General features: G+C 36.2%; 1 protein-coding gene across 1 annotated transcript in view; it reads left to right on the top strand.

Annotated features, from left to right (window-relative positions):
• Positions 1 to 6,194, top strand: part of NEXMIF (neurite extension and migration factor) — a 205,360-nt gene extending 199,166 nt beyond the window's left edge. Inside the window, exon 4 of the mRNA XM_003936861.3 lies at positions 218 to 6,194. Coding sequence (XP_003936910.1) covers positions 218 to 311 — 94 coding nt within the window. The 3' untranslated portion in view covers positions 312 to 6,194. The remainder of the gene's footprint in view (positions 1 to 217) is intronic.
• The last annotated feature ends 13,544 nt before the right edge of the window (positions 6,195 to 19,738 follow it).

Here is a 19,738-nt window from a genome sequence, read left to right as displayed (position 1 = left end):
ACAAAAAACCAAGATCATTTAAACAAAAAGAGCATTAGTTGGAAAACAAAATCTGGACATGTGGCAATCAGGAGGGCTTTCTAGTGCCCCGTGCTATTTGTATCTTTTCTACATCATATGGCATCTATGATGTTAACAAATTTAGCTTATATGATCCCTTTGTGGGACATACACTAAAACTAACTAAGATGGCATAAATTGTTTGATTTTTCTGCAGGGATTCTAACTACAATCTCCTAAAAGCAGAAACAACCTTTTGGGTTTTACCTGTCTTTGAAGAAGAGACTCGCATTTTCCAGAAAGACATTTGATGTTTGTGTTTTATTTCTTTCAAAATATGCCTTGTGGTATGTATGTTAATATGTAAGTGCTTAAAGAAAAGAATTTTACATTGTGGGAATACGTCTTTGGAGCAAACTTTAATCTCATGTTCTATGTAAAAGACTTAAAAAGTCATACAGTTGCACAAGTAGTTTATGCACTATTTACTCACAAGGAAAAAATGGAAAACATTGTGCCAAACTACAAACAAGTGACTGTACTGTATATATTTTTATTTCTATATCAACATTTGGTTGTGTTTGGGGAACTTGTCCCTGTTAATTTACTAGAAACATTCCAGTGATTCTTGCTATTAACAACCCCCACTTATGTGGATAGCACCTGTAGATCATGGTGGAAAAATATGTTGTGTTACACAATTTACCAAAATGTAGAGGATACTGTTTGAAATGTGCCAAATTTTCTTACCTCATCTCACAGATTCACCCATAGTTTAAAGCTCATTAATAATTTTTAAATGGATATATACACACCCAAACATATATATGTATATGTATATATATATATATATGTGTGTGTGTGTGTATATATATATATGTATGTATACACACACACACATACATTCTTTTAAAGTTTTAAACTCTACTGTCCTGTGTGGAAACATGAACAGCTAAACAAGGCACAATAAAGATTTGTTTGTTCCATTGTCTAAGGGTTAAAATGTTGGAAAAGTCTGAAGGCCACAACAGCTAAGTCCATCAGGGACCCAAGTATATGCATTTACAGAACCTTTTACAAGGAGACAAAACAGCTGCTTTGAAAGTTTGTTTTTTAAAAGCAAAATCTGTAGCTGAAAATTATTTAAAGTGCAAAGTTATATAGCTGATACTTTATATCTCAGTTTTATATATTTTATAATAGTCTGGGATAAATTATAAAAATAGCTATAAAATCAACACTAATGATAAATGAAGTATATAGAATGCTTTTATTTAAATAGTTTCCTAAATGTTTTATTCCAGTTTTGTCAAAAGTGCACTCATATCATGGCTTTAGTGTTCTTTCAGTGTTTAATCTTGCAATGCCAATGTCATTTAAAGAAAATGTTAAGGCATCCCAGTTCAACCAAATTTTTCTTCCTATGAGTAAAGTACATTTACTATTAGATAAGGTGAACAATTTGTGGCAACAACTGATTTTGGCCTTATATACTTAGTCTGAGGACAACCAGTATTTGATGCCACACACTAAATTTAAATCTCAATTTTTAGTACAAATTTTTAAATCATATTTTTAATTTAGTCCTCCCCATACTTTTTAAAAAACATTCACATCTCTAACATTCCTCACTACTAATTTTTCTTCCCTTTTATTCACCAGTTGACTTCTAACACTTGATCTCTTTTTTTTGCACAATTGAAGGCCTATGCATCATGATTGATGTATTATGGCACAGATGAGATAATGGATGTGAAAGCGCTTTGTAGATCATAAAGTGCTATACAGATATAGGGGATTAATATTATTAATATTGTTAGTTGTTGTCGTTGTTACTATTCTTATTAATATTGTTACTAACCTACTAACTTGTGAATATATAGGCTGGGGTGGGAGGGAGGAGAATAAGTGGGAAGGGAAAAAGGGGATTTAACAAAAAAGGGAAGGTGTTTCAAAAGGAAAATTTTAAGCAAAATATGAACCTACCTAGTCAATGCCACCTAAATGTATTCACAAACAGAGAAGCAACATTTGAAAGTAGTCAGAGAGAAATGGAAGGAAGCCTGCCATGTACATAAGCATATACACTTCCTGGTCCATGATTCCTTTCACCAGCCTGCTCTACTCCTTACAGCTGGATCTTAAAATGAACAAGCCTGTGTTCTTGATCGTGTGTGTTCCTAGCGTCAGTCTCTTGTGTCTGTGGGGATGAGTGGCTGAGGAGCATTCTGTGAGGCTTGTTGAGGCCCATTCCTAGGCTTTGATGCTCTATGTGCAGTGAGCCCTGGAAAATTACTTAGTGGAAAGGCACCAGATGAAACATCTCTCCTGCCCTATAGCTACTATCTAAAAGGGAAAATAGTCAAACTGGAAAACCTTCTTCTATTTCTCTGCTCTGATAGCTAGCTGTACTAAATGCTATGGCCAGTCCCTAGGAACTGGTATTTGTTTTGTTTTCGTTTTTGTTTTTCTGTTTTGCAGCTGAGTTTTGGCTTGGAATCACCAACTCTGCCTGTATTGTGATCCCCAGGACTCTAGACCTGAAAGTCACCTGCTGGTTTAGAAGAGTGGAGTGCTGTCTATGTAATCAAAAGGTGGCAATTAATGAAAAAATAAAGAAAAGATTCCATTAATGCAATGTGTTTTTATAAAAATAAATATGGGAGCAGTTGTCCCAGTTTTTTTTTTCAGTATCAGTTCAGCTTTGGAGAATGGGGTGTGAGTGGGGTAGAATGACAGCCTGAAACTGTTGGAAACAATTTCCTTGTGAGAACTTGCTATCATAAGTCCTTTGGAATGGAAACTCTTTCCGTTGCTTCTATGGAGCCCGTTAAGGGCCAATTCTAGGGCATAGCTCATCCCTTTCTCCAAAGAGAATTGTTATTTTAAAGCACCTTTTTAATTGGCCTGCAGTGTATTATATGTTTTTAACATATAAATTGGTGACACATAACCAGTCACTTTGTACTGAAGCATAACAAGAAACAGAGTTTGAGAAATGAGCAATAGGCCAAGGCAGAAGATGTTTATTCTCTTAATTGCATTTAATATCCCTCTCAGTACATTGTGTTCTGAGATGTTTATCATTTAGCATTTTGTTGGTCCTGTCTCTGCTCTCACAGTTCTTTTTCTTCCTGTCATAACCAGCTGCCTTAGTCGAGTATAAAAATAGTGTTTTGCTCTATCACTGATATCTCAAGTCAGAAATATATATTATCCTTGCTCTGAAATTCCTGATTACCACTCCCTTCTAACCTCGCCTCTCTGAGAAGCTGTTTCCTAGTATTGCCTCTCTAACAGAGTTCCATTTAATCTTTACTTTCCTGGAAATAGTAATCTCCCTTATTCTTCTTACTTAATCTCAGACCTTGATCTTTTCTTAGGACCAAGAAATTCTGGGAATTTTTAAGAAAATTCTTAGAATTCTTCTTTTATGGTCTTATATCCTACCTGCCCAAAATTGTCAGGGCTCAACAACCTTAGTCAGGCTGCTTTCTTTGGAAGTTCAGAGGGAAACCTTCTCATTCTTAATTGCCTTTAATTGCTTTGTCTATTTTCAAATCTAATTGTTTAATTTTTTATTTGTATGGATTAGGGTACAAGGGCAGTTGTGTTACATGGATATATTTCTTAGTGGTCAAATCTGGGCTTTTAGTGTACCCATTGCCCAAATAGTGTAAATTGTACCCAATAGGTGGTATTTCATCCCTCAAATATAATCTTAAACACACATTCATCCACACATGGACACATTGTATCACATGACTAGGAAACTTAGAAATTCCTTTTCCCTGAACATCTGTAAGAATAGGTCTCATCTCCTGCCCTGGTTAGGTGCTATACTATATGGAGCAGGGAAATGAGACTTTGAGGGTCATGTTTGGGCTGTGATAACTGGCTTGAACCAGTGACCATCCCCTCTGCCTCTCCAAGGTCTCTTATACCAGCTTCTTCACATATGCTGCTTCCTCCCAGCTTTCCCTTCTGACTTCTTATTACTCTGTGCAACTATGTGTCAAGGCCTTACCTTTTCCTAATGTTTTCAAACCTCCTGCATTACTTTGACCATCACTTCTTCAGCCATCTCACTGAAGTCCTTGGTGCTAGGTGGGCTTTTGTGACAACTTTCACCTTCTCTGAATTTTTTCCTTGCTGGGAAGCATCTGCGTGTGTGAGGGGGCAAGGAAGGAGAGTATGTGTCTGTAAGAGAGAGGCAAAAGGATGCTTCGAAAGCTATAAACAACCCTAGCAAGCATCCTAAGTCCTGTTATGTGAGGTTTTGCAGTTCTAGTGAGTTTCTGTTTTAGTTTAGGTTTTAATAGTATTTACTGCCTAAAGGAGAAAAACCATATCCAAGGACTTTTAGCCATGCTTGCTATTAACAAGATGGACCAGTGTGATGTAGATCCAACATGTCTTCAGCTTACAGATGCTCTCAGAACAGTTCCAAGAATTGAAGAGAGCTAAGTTTCTATGCTGAAGAGGAGCATGGAGCACTAGCTAGTCCTAACTATTGCTAGAAATAGAAATGTTTGTTTTCTCCTTTATTATTGAGAAATTATCTAATTTAAGGAGTTCCCATTTTCATTTAGGGATTTTTTTTAATGACTGCCCATCACTAAAGAAACATGTTCTTTTTATAAAATAAAACTAATGTGAGGTTGGTTTGTTTTCGAATCATAAAATTTACTATGCCTGTAGTTATATTTGGAAGATTTAGTACCAAAATCAAACTTTTAGTAACACACAGGAATCCTGTCAACACATTGTAGGCCAGGGATTTTGTAAAGGTTTCTCAAAGACTCAAATAAGGGAGAAAAAAATTTTAGTTGGGCTGTTTAACTTGGGAAACACTGTCATCAGCTTGAGGGTCCTCAACCAGCATGTGATTATTTTGATGACAGTACTCAGGCTACCCTTTAAGGCACATTTTTTACTCAGCATTAAACACTAGCTACAGTCGTGAAGCAGATCTCCTATTGCAGCTACATGATACTTGAGATGTACTCTTGGTTTCAGAAAGTAACTAAGAGGTAAGACATTGGAGAAGGACAATGTAAAAGATAGAGGTTTAGTACAAAGTTCAGGGTGTGAATGAGGTTTTCAAAATCAGTATCTGGGTAAATTGATACTAAAGACACTGAAGAAATACTCATACACATAAGACGGAAAGGATGTCTGTCCATCTAACAAGCTCAGGGGTTCTGAGTCTCAGAATGACATCCCATTTCAAAAAAAAGAAAAGAGATACTGAAAACATTCTGCCTCTTTGAGAGATGACTGGTTATTTACAGCACAAAAGAAAAAAAGGCTTAGAATGAAAACTAGAAGAGGCCTTTTGTTTTTCACTCCCAGTGAAGAGGGTAGAAATCTTAAGATGCTCTACTGGGATACCTGTAGCACTGACTGGAGTTTGCTGCCTACAGAGTTTTGAATGTACTAGTCCTTAGTTTCCATAAAATTGAATGCACCTCTTTAGTTAAGTTGCTGATTTATGGTGCTAAAGAAAACAATTAATCCCATTTTTTTCTTCTTCCCCAAGCCCCTTAAGCATTTAAGAAAATTTAAAACAAAAGCGTTAGAAGCCCTTTTTATGAATGTAACCTAAGTTTCTGTTTGACATATGACACTGCAACTTAAAAATGTTAGGAAATTATTTGCCTTTTTTTTCTTTTAGAGTTAAGCTTTATAAATAACCTGTAGAGTCAATTGAAGTATAAAGCTTAAGGATCACTCTTAAGACGCCTACAAAATCTTGTATATTTTTAAGTGTGCCAATTTGTAACATATTTTGTAAGTGTATATTTTTCTTAGAAAAGTGCTGTGAAGTGTCTGTATGTGAGAGTTTTCCTTTTTCTGCACCACTAGGTGCTAATAAAAGGATATTTACTTCAAAGTTTCTGGTTTTAGAAACCACAATACAAAGAAAAAAATACACTTTTGTTGAAAATTTTGTAACGCAAAACATGTTGTGAAAGAGTGTAGTGATCTTGTGCAAAAGAAAATGAACATTTGTGAGCTTCTTGCTGTTTTATAGATTTTCTTGTAAATTATTCTTGTAACACTTCTGGTTTTGTTGTTCTTGTTGCGAAGGTTTCAAATATTTGTGACTGAATGTACGGTGAAACTGTCATAATGTTACCTAGCTGAGTTTTGTTATTGTTTATGAAATAAATAAAAAGAAAAGTTTAAAATACTGCTTTAGAATCATATGTAATAGAAATCAAACCATTTATAATTACGTCTGTGTCCCAAATAAAACGTTCTTTATCATCTAGAGCAGTGTTTCTCAAACTATCTGTGGCGAGGGACCAATAATTTTTGCAATCCATCACAGACCAATACTATTATAAAACACAATAAAAATGAATTTCTAAGAAAGTTAAATGGAATAAAAGATATGCAAAATAAAAGCCCAAATGTATTCGATTTAATATGTAAAATTACATTTCAAGACAAACATAACATAAGGGGAAATAAACGAATTGCAAAATGTTGGTACCCTGTTGGAGACAAGTCCACTCATCAATGTCAAATTGCCATAGAAGGTTCTAATAATACTTTGAGTAACACTTTGAACAGACCAGCAGCATTACCATCATCTGGGAACTTGTTAGGAATGCTAAATTCCAAGCCCTACACCAGTATTGCTGAATGAGAATCTGAATTTTAACAAGATCCCTAGGTGTTTTGTGTGCATGTTGAAGTTTGAGAAGCACTGGGCTAGAGTTTTGTGTAGGGGATTCTTTTGCCCCTCAAATTGAGGAATCATCTTCTAGTGTGTCCAGTCTTCAAAGACCTTAAAACAAATTGTGTCTTTGTTTTGTGATCCAGATGGAATCTGCAGAGATGCAGTCCTCTCAAAATGTTAAAGCTGTTTATTGAAAGTAATAAATGCTGATTTGCCTGGTACCCAAAAGATGTCAGATTTTCCATAATTCCCTACAGTTCTTACATCATGTCACTTACCACTCACTCATGGACCTTGTTTCCTTTATTCAGGACTTTTCCAAACTGAGTCCCTACAGTACCTGGTATTTCAAAATATTTGTTATGTCTAGAAAAATTGATCTTTGTTTTCAACTGCCCAAACTATTTGAGTCACCCATCAGAGCCTGAAGTTCTGGCTAACCATAGCAAGGTTGTTGAGGAAAACATGAGCCAACAGTCACTTCCTTGGTTTTGAACACCACTACTCAAAGAAATTGGAAAACGTGCATGAGGAAATGTCTCTCTTCTCACTAGATAATCTCATCCACTTCTACCACTTCAGCTGCCACCTAGATGTCCACAAATCTCCCCCATGTTCCTGGCTTACATTTTCATTTGTAGGCTGGCTGTCTTTAGTTTGACATTCTGCAACATCCTCAGACATTTATTCAAGTCTGAGTTTGTTCTAGCTCTTTACCCTCTGAATGTGCCCTAGCTCATTGAATGATGCTGCCATCCATCCAAGCCAGCAACTCATGCCTCTTCCAACCTCACATCCAACTGGTCACTCTCAATTCTCCTCCCTTTCTATCACCACTGCCACTGCCTTAATTCAAGCTTTCATGGTATTTCACCTGGACTATTGCAATATTGCCCTAATTCAGTGATTTTTGAACTTGGATTTCACACCTGGAATTTTTTTTTTTTTTTTTTTTTTTTTGCCAGTGTCTCGCTCTGCTCCCTAGACTAGAGTGCAGAGTGCAGTGGCACAACATTGGCTCACTGAAACCTACACCTCCCAGCTCAAGTGATCCTCCCATCTCAGCCTCCCAAGGACCTGGGACTACAGGTGTGCACCACCACACCTGACTAATTTTTGTATTTTTTGTAGAGACAGTGTTTCACTATGTTACCCAGGCAGGACCTGGAAATTTTTTAATGAGAAAAATGGAAAGGAGAGTCTTCAGAGTAGCCAACTTTTTATTGTGCTCAGTAGGGAGTATTTAAAAACAAAACTACTTATTGTCAAATCACAGAATACTTAATACCAAAAGACAATCATTCCTTTGTTTAATATGCACTGTACTGTCTTTTTCACTTCACCGTGGACCATCAGACATTGAAACCAAATCCCAACTCATTAATATAACAAGTAAAGGAGGTTTCGAATTTCAGGGCTAATGGGGTGGGAAAGGATGGAGAATGAGGGGCAAAGCAGTTAAAGCCCCTATGATCAGACCTATTTATTGCTCTGAGTCTTCATTTCTCCCAGTTTCTAGAAGTTTCACATGTGATAGAGATTCCAAATGCATATTCTTCACTCTATGCAGGATTCACAGGTATATTCTGGTGAACATGGCTTAGATAAAGTTTCTTCTTGCACTAAACTAGTGGTAGGGTTGGGGTAAGGGAGTGGTTCCATTCTTTTCCCTGTGGTTTCCTTTTTTGTTCTTCCCTGGCAAAATTTGCAATATACCAGAGTTTAGAGGGAAAATGGTAAATCCTTTGTCTAAAGACATTTGATCTGTCTTGGATTTGAGCTTTTGATGGACCTAATTTTGGGGAGGGGTGATTATGGCACTGTTTTAATATATATTTCTACTTAAAAGTAATTGGCGCTATAGTTATTAAACTTTTAGGCCACATACCACTTTAAGAAATAAATTAAATCAGTGGGTCTTCTCCCCAGAAAAACAAACATATTCAGAATTTTACATAGAATTTTGGGGAAGTCACAAAATAAAAACTGCTATACTAGGGGCATGAATTCCCTGAAACATCTTCCCTACATCATAATGAAATCTCTTAGTCTATCTCCTCTTTACTGACCCAAGATGATAACTCATTTATTTATTGTCTACTATGTCCTAGCTACTTTACCTGAATTATAATTTCTCACAACAACCCTACAAAGGATGTATCTTTTGTATTTTACATATAAGAAAATTGGGACAAAGAGAGGTGCAGTAAACTTCCTCAATATTGCACAACTGATAATCTTCAAAGACTTTCACCAGAGCTGGCAAAACCCTTTATGTCTTATCACAATCCCATGTATGTAACTCAAAATTCATTTCCTACCATAACCATATTAACTATACCATGTCAAAAATATGATAAATATTATTATTTATAGCCATTATTCAATAATTAGTTGACTCTGTGTCAGGTATTGTGCTAGATGTTAGGAAAACAAAGAATTGTTTTAAATTAAATTGAAATATAAAGCACATGTGTTTCCCTCTAGGAGCTCATAGACAAAACAGACAGGTATAATTTAATAGCTTAAAAACACACAGTGGTCAATTTTTTTTTCTTTTTTTTTTATTGCATTTCAGGTTTGGGGGTACATGTGAAGAACATGCAAGATTGTTGCATAGATACACTCGTGGCAGTGTGATTTGCTGCCTTCTTCCCCATCACCTATATCTGGCATTTCTCCCCATGCTATCTCTCCCCAACTCCCCAACTCCCCAACTCCCACTGTCCCTCCCCTATTTCCCCCCAACAGACCCCAGTATGTAGTGCTCCCCTCCCTGTGTCCATGTGTACTCATTGTTCAACACCCGTCTATGAGTGAGAACATGCAGTGGCCAATTTAAGATAAATAATCACATATAAAATAACTAATGATTTGCTGTCCTTAAGTACCTTAGTAGAAAAGAACCTCTGTCCATTGTTATGGAGGGACCAATGTTACGAAATGCCAGTAGCCAATATTTCACCTTCTGTTCTTCTCCTTATTTTGTAATCAGAGTTGAGAGTAAGCTTAGATTCATCACTTACTAGCTATGTGATTTGGGACCAATTACATTAATCTCTCTATATCCCAGACCCTTTAATTACCACCAACAACAATAACAACAAACCTAGTATTAAAGCCTTGGCACCAGGTGAGCAGTCAGGTCATACTTAACAATTGTTTACTAGATGTAAAGTGTTTAACTAATAGTTCTTACTTTGATTCCTTAGAAATAACTTCATCTCCCTTCCCCAAATATTTCTCCTTTTATTAGGTGTTCATCTAAGAAAATTAGTAAACTCGTGGTTCAAAAAGCCATTGATCTTCATTTGGAGAAAGACAACATGTTAAAGATAAAATTAGAAGAATCATTATGTTAAACATTTAGTATTAGAGTTAATTTATTATCAGTAGCTGAATAAACTAGTTAAATCTATACATTATTAATCCAGATTGCCTGGGTTCTACTCCTAGCTTTGCCATGATATTTATTTAAGAATTTAAACAAGATACTTTCCTTCTGGGCCTTAATTTCCTCATCTATAAAATGGCGAGGTTGGGCTAGATAACATTTAAGAGCATAAAGTGTGAATGAAGTCAGACTGCCCAGATTGAATCCAAGCTTTCTTCTTGCTAACAGCAAGACCTACCACAACTTCCCCACCAGTAAAGTGAGAATAATTATGATGCCTATCTCACAGGATTTGAGGGAGAATTAAATGAGATAAGGCACAAAAAGCATTTAAAATAGGGGTTACTGGTGCATGTATAAAAGGCTCAATAAATATTACCTATCATTGTATTGAAGGGTCCTTCCCTTTGTTTTAAAACCCATGGGCCATGTGCAGTGGCTTATGCTTATAATCCTAGCACTTTGGGAGGCACAGGTAGGTGGATCACTTGAGGTTAGGAGTTTGAGGCCAGCCTGGCCAACATGGTGAAACCCTGTCTCTACTAAAAATACAAAAATTAGCTGGGCATGGTGGTGCACGGCTATAATTCCAGCTACTCAGGAGGCTAAGGCAGGAGAATCACTTGAACCTCGGAGGTGGAGGTTGTAGTGAGTCAAGATTGCGCTATTGCACTCCAGCATGGGGACAAGAGTGAAACTCCATCTCAAAAATAATAAATAAATAAATAATAAATAAAACCCATGATTCATTTTATTATCTGGGCTGCTATGGCTGATTAGAATTTAATGAAGCAACTATGGATATTTGTTCATTATTTAATTAATTCATTCAACAAATTATTTTTAAGCACCATCTGTGTCAGCAGCCATGCTAGCTACTGAGGATAGCATGGTAAACAAAATGGGACTTTGACTCTCTCCTCAGAAAACTTAATCAAAACGCACTTCAATTATGAGCATATAATTTAAAACCAAAATAAGGACTCTAAAATAATATACTTTCACGAGAAGCGCTGATAAAGAAACTTGACCTGATACTGAGAATGGCACCTTAAGCATGAGTAGGATTTACATAGGTGAAGAAGTCGGGGATGAGAGTGGGTAACATCCCAGAAGGAGCACATGTGAAGGTCCTTTGTCAGGAAGAAGCATGCAGTACTCAAGGAACTAGAAGCCAGCATGGCTGCAAAGGAGTAGAGAGATGATATCAGAGAGTACTACTTTACATGTTCCAATTTGTTCAAAATTTATGGAATTTTAGCTATGCAAATTTAAGATCATACAATACAAAATATTGAAAGTTTGACTAGGCATGCAACTTTTGAAATCGTTCAAGCAAAAAAATTCATCAGGAAGAACATAATTTCAAAGTGGGCAGGTATGTGAAAAGATAAGCTGTGTTATGCTATTGCCACAGTTTGGTATCACTTTAGTCATTAAATAGAAATACCTTCTGTCTTTTGTCAGTATTATACTAACTTTGGATTATGAAAATTATTTATGGACACGATCTTTAAATAAAATGCAGACAAGCCTCACTTATCTTTGGCTCTGAGTTAATCTCAATGGCCCTAATTTGATCCCCTGATAGTTGGACCTTCAAGACTCTGCTCAGCTTGGGCATTGTTTCAAACCATAAAATACATAAATATTAATGTACAGTAACTTATATCAGTGTAACTAAATATGCCAAACTATTCTGAAGCATAAAATTTTTAAAATATGCATGTTTCTGTACATTTTCTTAGTAAGTTCTAGAAAAGAAACAAACCCATCATTTTGCATTTTATGAGAGAGTTACTCAATTAACAACTCAGTCACTGGATCCCCACAGGAAAGTGCGCATTGGGAATTAAATTTGCCTCAGATTCTTAGAAAACAAATACACTTTTCCTTTTTACTGTTTTAAGCTTAAAATTAAACAAGGAAAATTTATATTCTCACTACACAAACTCATGTTAAGCAGGTATGGTTTTGCAACTCTCTAAAGCTTTTATCACATGCTTAAATTAAAGCTGCTTACAAATATTTTTAAAGTATTGAAACTACCAAAGTGAGAAAGTTGATTTACAATAGATCAACTAAATCAAGCAGCATCCGCTCTTCTGCAAATCAGTAACTTTACATCTGCTTACCAACTCTTCCCCAATATGTCCTGCTGATCAGAACACCTAAATATTTATACCTTTTTATGGTATAAAACTCTAAAATTTTTGCCTTTTTTTTTTTTACTTTTTTTTATACAGTCTCACTCTGTGGCCCAGGCTGGAGTGCAATGGCACTATTTCAACTCACTGCAACCTCTGTCTCCCAGGTTCAAGTGATTCTCCTGCCTCAACCTCCCAAGTAGCTGGGATTACAGGTGCCTACAACCACACTCAGCTATTTTTTGTATTTTTAGTAGAGACTGGGTTTCACCATGTTGGCCAGGCTCATATCGAATTCCTGACCTCAGATGACCTGCCCAAAGTGCCGGGATTACAGGCCTGAGCCACCACACCTGGCCTTTTTGGTTGTTGTCTTTAGAGACGGAGTCTCACTCTGGTGCCCATGTTGGTGCACAGTGACATGATCACGACTCACTGCAGCCTCAGCCTCCTGAGTTTGCCTTTCTTAAAATAAATTCTTTTGCATTGATTCTTTGGAACGAATTATTTTAGAAGTTAGTGATTTCCCCATGATTCTATAATGGATAAAATTAAAAATTGGAGGAATTAGTTGTTCATAACCTCATAGTTATGGTATACTCTGCCTGTTGGCTAGATGATTGAAAAATGGAGGTCTGAATGATAGATTCTTAAAACGTGCATTGAGATATAATTTACATACCATGAAATTAAGCCACTTAAGTGTAAAATTTAATAATTTTTAGTAAATTTACCAAATTATTTAACGATTGCCATAATCCAATTTTATGATATTTTCATTACCCCCATAAGATATCTTATTCCAGAGACATATGCAACAAACCCACAGTCAAGATCATACTGAATGAGCAAAAGCTGGAGGCATTCCACTTGAAAACAGGCACAAAATAACAATTCCCTCTCTTCACCACACCTATTCAACATAGTATTGGAAGTCCTGGCCAGGGCAATCAGGCAAGAGAAAAAAATAAAGTGCACCCAAATAGGAAGAGAGGAAGTCAAACTATCCCTATTTGCAGATTACATGATCCTATATCTAGAAAATCCCACAGTCTCAACCAAAAGCTTCTTAAGCTCATAACTTCAGCAAAGTCTCAGGATACAAAATCAATGTGCAGGAATTGTTAGCATTCCATGCATTTCTATACAACAACAGTCAAACCGAGAGCTAAATCAAAAATGAAAGCCCATTCACAATTGCCACAAAAAGAATAAAATACCTAGGAATACAGCTAACTAGGGAGGTGAAAGATCTCCACAGGAGAACTACAAGCCACTGCTCAAAGAAATCAGAGATGACACAAACAAACAGAAAAACATTCCATGCTCATGGAAAGGAAAAATTAATATCTTTTAAATGGCCATACTTTCTCTGCTTTTAGAAACTGAAAAAATAAAATAAAATAAAATGGCAATAGTCCCCAAAACAATTTATAAATTCAATGCTAAAGAGCAAAGCTGGAGGCATCATGCTACCTAACTTCAAACGACACTACAGGGCTACAGAAACCAAAAGAGTATGATATACAAAAACAGACACATAGACCAATGGAACAGAATAGGGAATCCAGAAATAAGACTACACGCCTACAACTGTCTGATCTTAGACAAACCTGACCAAAAAAAAGTAATGACGAAAGAATTCCCTATTCAGTAAATGCTTCTAGAGTAACTGGCTACCCATATGCAGAATATTGAAACTGGACCCCTTCCTTACACCATGCACAAGAATTAATTTGAGATGCATTAAAGACTTAAACGTAAAATCCAAAACTAAAACAGACAACATAAGCAATACCATTCAGGACATATGCCCTGACAAAAATTTTTTGACGAAGACAAGAGCAATTGCAATAGAAGCAAAAATTGACAATTGAGGTCTAATTAAACTAAAGAGCTTCTGCACATCAAAAGAAACAACAGTGTAAACAGGCAACCTAAAGAATGGGAGAAAATATTTGCAAACTATGCATCCTACAAAGTTCTAATATCTGACATCTATAAGGAACTTAAAATTACAAGAAAGAAAAAACATTTAAAAGTGGGCAAAGGACGTGAAGAGACACTTTTCAAAAGAAGAAATACATGTGGCCTACATGCCTATGGAAAAAAAGCTCAACAATACTGATCATCAGAGGAATGTAAGTTAAAACAACAGTGAGATACCATTTCACACCAGTCAGAATGGCTATTACTAAAAAGCCAAAAAATAACAGATGCTGGTGAGGTTGTGGAGAAGAAGAAACACTTATACACTGTTGGTGGGAGTATAAATTAATTCAACCATTGTGGAAGACAGTGTGGCAAATCCTTGAAGACCTAAAGACAGAAGTACAATTGGCCCAACAATCCCATTACTGAGTATATATATCCAAAGGAATATAAATCATTCTATTATAAAGACACATGCAGACATATATTTATTGCCACATTGTTTTCAGTAGTAAAGACATAGAGTCAACCTAAATAAATATCTATCAATGGTAGGTTGGATAAAGAAAATGTGCTACATATACACCATGGAATACTATGCAGTCATAAAAAAAATAACAAGATCATGTCCTTTGCAGGGACATGGATGGAACTAGAGGCCATTATCGTTAGCAAACTAATACAGGAACAGAAAACCAAATACCTGGGTGATGAAATAATCTGTACAACAAACTTCCATGACACAAGTTTACCTACGCAACACACCTGCACATGTACCCATGAACATAAAATAAAAGTTTATTTTAAAAAGATATCTTATCCCTATTTACATTGAATCCCTGTTTCCAGCTCCATATAAGAGCAACCACTAATGTACTTCCTGTCTCTATAGATTTGCCTTTACATCACATTTCATTTAAATTGAATCATATAATATGTAGTCTTTTGTGTATGACTTCAATCAGCATAATGTTTTTTAGTTTCATCCATGTGATAGCATGTATCATTATTTCATTCTTATTTATGGCTCAATAATATTCCATTGTATGGCTATAGCACATTTTGGGGTTTTTTGTTGTTGTTTGTTTGTTTGTTTGTTTTTTTGAGACAGAGTTTTACTCTTGTTGCCCAGGTTGGAGTGCAATGGCGCAATCTCAGCTCACCGCAACCTCTGCCTTCTGAGTTCAAGCAATTCTCCTGCCTCAGCCTCCCGAGTAGCTGGGATTACAGGCATGTGCCACCACACCTGGCTAGTTTTGTATTTTTAGTAGAGATGGGGTTTCTCCATGTTGCTCAGGCTGGTCTCGAACTCCTGACCTCAGTTGATCAGCCTACCTCGGCCTCCCAAAGTGCTGGTATTACAGGTGTGAGCCACTGTGCCTGGTGGCACATTTTGTTTATCCAGTCATTAACTGAGTCAAATGGGTCATTTCCGCTGTCTGAGTATTGTAAATAGTGCTGCTGTGAACACTTGTGTACAAGTTTTTGTGTGGACATATGTTTTCAGTTCTTTTGGGTAGATTACTAGGAGTGGAATTGTTTGGTCATTAGGACCTCTATGTTTAATATTTGGAGAAACTGCCACATTGTTTTCCAAAGCAATTGTGATATTTTATATTCTTACAATGATTGAGGGTTTCAGTTTCTTCACATTGTAATTAACATTTGTCTGTTGTATTGATCATAGTCATTCCAGCAGTTGTGAAGTAGTATTCCATACTGGCACTGAGTATCTTTTCATGTGCTTATTAGCCATTCCTCTATCTTCCCTGGAAAAATGTCTATTCCAATATTTTTTCCCATTTTTAATTGGATTATTTGTTTCGTTATTTAATTCTTTTATGTTCTTTTTTTTTTTTTTTTTTTTTTGAGATGGAGTTTCACTCTTGTTGCCCAGGCTGGAGTGCAATGGCGCGATCTCGGCTCACAGCAACCTCCGCCTCCTGGGCTCAGGCAATTCTCCTGCCTCAGCCTCCTGAGTAGCTGGGATTACAGGCACGCGCCACCATGCCCAGCTAGTTTTTTGTATTTTTAGTAGAGACGGGGTTTCACCATGTTGACCAGAATGCTCTCGATCTCTCGACCTCGTGATCCACCCGCCTCGGCCTCCCAAAGTGCTGGGATTACAGGCTTGAGCCACCGCGCCCGGCCAATTCTTTTATGTTCTAAATGCAACTTCTTTTTCAGAAATATTATTTTAAAAAGAAATATGATTTACAAAATTTTACCCTGTACAGTGATTATCTACTTCTCTTTTTTTATCGATACATGATTTGTACATATTTTGGGGGTATATGCAATATTTTGATACAGGCATACAATTTATAATGATCAAATCAGTGTAATTGAGATATCTATCACCTCGAACTTTTATCTTTCTTTGTGTTGACATTTCAATTCTTGTAGATATTTTGAACTATACAATATATTATTGTTAACTATAGTTACCCTATTGTACTATCAAATACTAGATCTTATTCCTTCTATCAAACTGTATTTTTGTACCCATTAACATACATTTCCCCTCCTCTCTATGATTCCCAGCCTCTGGAAATTGCCAATCAACTCTCTACCGCCATGAGATCTGATTTAACTTTCAGCGATGAGTGAGAACATGTGATATTTGTCTTTCTGTTCTTGGCTTATTTTGCTTAATGTAATGAACTACAGTTCCATCAACGTTGCTGCAAATGACAGGATTTCACTTTTTTATGACTGAATAACATTCCGTTGTGAATACATACCACATTTTCTTTATTCATTTTCCTGTCGATGGACACTAAGGTTGATTCTATATCTTGGCTTTTGCCAACAGTGCTGCAATAAACATGGGAGTACAGACATTTCTTTGATATATTGATGTAGAGAAGAGGAAATGTGTACCCTGTTGGTGGGAATGTAAATTAGTACAGCCACTATGGAATATATATATATATATATATATATATGGGAATGTAAATTAGTACAGCCACTATGGAATATATATATATATATATATATATATATGGGAATGTAAATTAGTACAGCCACTATGGAATATATATAGAGAGAGAACATATGTATATGATATAAATATATGGAATATATGTATATATATATATATATATTCCAGATGTAAATATATGATATATAGATATATATATTCCATAGTGGCTGTACTAATTTACATTCCCACCAACAGGGTACAAGTGTTCCTTTTCACATCCTCACCAGTAGCTGTTATTTTTCTTTTTTTTAATAAAACCCATTTTAACTGGGGTAAGATGTTACATCATTGTAGTTTTGACTTGCATTTCCCTAATGATTAGTGATATTGAGTATATTTTTATTACATTTTAGGTTTGGGGTACATGTGAATAACATGCAAGATTGTTGCATAGGTACACACATGGCAGTGTGATTTGCTGCCTTCCTCCCCTTCACCTATATCTGGCATTTCTCCCCATGCTATCTCTCCTCAACTCCCCACCCCCTGCTGTCCCTCCCCTATTTCCCCCCAACAGACCCCAGTGTGTAGTGCTCCCCTCCCTGTGTCCATGTGTTCTCATTGTTCAACAACCGCCTATGAGTGAGAACATGTGGTGTTTGATTTTTTGCTCTTGTGTCAGTTTGCTGAGAATGATGATTTCCAGGTTCATCCATGTCCCTACAAAGGACACGAACTCATCGTTTTTGATGGCTTTATAATATTCCATGGTGTATATGTGCCACATTTCTTTATCCAGTCTTTCATCGATGGGCATTTGGGTTGGTTCCAGGTCTTTGCTATTGTAAACTGTGCTGCAATGAACATTCATGTGCATGTGTCCTTATAGTAGAACGATTTATAATCCCTTGGATATATACCCAGTAATGGGATTGCTGGGTCAAATGGAATTTCTATTTCTAGGTCCTTGAGGAATTGCCACACTGTCTTCCACAATGGTTGAACTAATTTACACTCCCACCAACTGTGTAAAAGTGTTCCTATTTCTCCACATCCTCTCCAACATCTGTTGTCTCCAGATTTTTTAATGATCACCATTCTAACTGGCGTGAGATGGTATCTCCAAGTGATTTTGATTTGCATTTCTCTTATGACCAGTGATGCTGAGCATTTTTTCATATGTTTGTTGGCCTCATGTATGTCTTCTTTTGTAAAGTGTCTGTTCATATCCTTTGCCCGCTTGTGAATGGGCTTGCTTGTTTTTTTCTTGTAAATCTGTTTTAGCTCTTTGTAAATTCTGGATATCAGCCTTTTGTCAGATGGGTAAATTGCAAAAAATTTTTCCCATTCTGTTGGTTGCTGATTTACTCTAATGACTGTTTCTTTTGCCATGCAGAAGCTGTGGAGTTTGATTAGGTCCCATTTGTCTATTTGGGATATTGAGTATTTTTAATATACCCATTGACCATTTGTATGCCATGTTTTGAGAAATGTCTGCTCATATCTTTTTTTTTTTTTTTTTTTTTTTTTTTTTTTTTTTTTTTTTTTTTTTTTGAGACAGAGTTTCGCTCTTGTTACCCAGGCTGGAGTGCAATGGCGCGATCTCGGCTCACCGCAACCTCCGCCTCCTGGGTTCAGGCAATTCTCCTGCCTCAGCCTCCTGAGTAGCTGGGATTACAGGCACACGCCACCATGCCCAGCTACTTTTTTGTATTTTTAGTAGAGACGGGGTTTCACCATGTTGACCAGGATGGTCTCGATCTCTCGACCTCGTGATCCACCCGCCTCGGCCTCCCAAAGTGCTGGGATTACAGGCTTGAGCCACCGCGCCCGGCCATCTTTTAAGCATATTTAAATTTGATTATTTGTTATTTTGCTATCGAGTTGTTTGCCATTAATGGCAAAAAAGAGAATTTCTTTGGCACCAACCTAATATTTTATCTTGACTTAATCTCATTTGTTTATTTTTGCATTTTTTGCCTATGCTTTTGAGATCTTACTTAAAAAGTCTTTGCCCAGAACAATGTTCTGAAGCACTTGGACAAAAAACAAGACCCAATCACATACTGCATATAAGAAACTCACTTCACTTATGAAAATATACATGGATGGGAAGTAATGGAATGGAAGAAGATATTCCATGCAAATGGAAACAAAAAAGAGCAAGATTATCTATACTCATATCAGATAAAATAGACTTCAAGTCATAGACTATAAAAAGAGAGAAAGAAGGTCAATATATAATGATAAAGGGATCAATTCAGCAAGAAGACAAAACAATTGTAAATTTACATGCATTCAACACTGGAGCACCCAAATATATAAAGCAAACCTTAATAGATCTAAAGGGGGAGATAGATTACAATACAGTAATAGGAGACTTTTAGTAATGAACAATTTTGAAATATTGGCAATATTTCTTCTTTAAATGTTTGAATTACCAGGGAAGCCACACACATCTGAGTTTTCTTTATGAGAAACTTTAAATTATATATTCAATTTCTTTAGTTGTTATAGATCTATTCAGATTTTCTGTTTCTGTTATAGTCTGTGTTGGGAATTTGTGCCTTTCTGGGAATTTGTCCATTCCATCTAAGTCTTCTAATTTGTTGGAATAAATTTGTTTATGATATTTCTTTATAATCCTC

Source organism: Saimiri boliviensis, chromosome X (genome assembly GCF_048565385.1).
Source record: "Saimiri boliviensis isolate mSaiBol1 chromosome X, mSaiBol1.pri, whole genome shotgun sequence".
NCBI classification, from domain to species: Eukaryota; Metazoa; Chordata; class Mammalia; order Primates; family Cebidae; genus Saimiri; species Saimiri boliviensis.
This window is presented reverse-complemented; position numbering and strand designations above follow the sequence as displayed.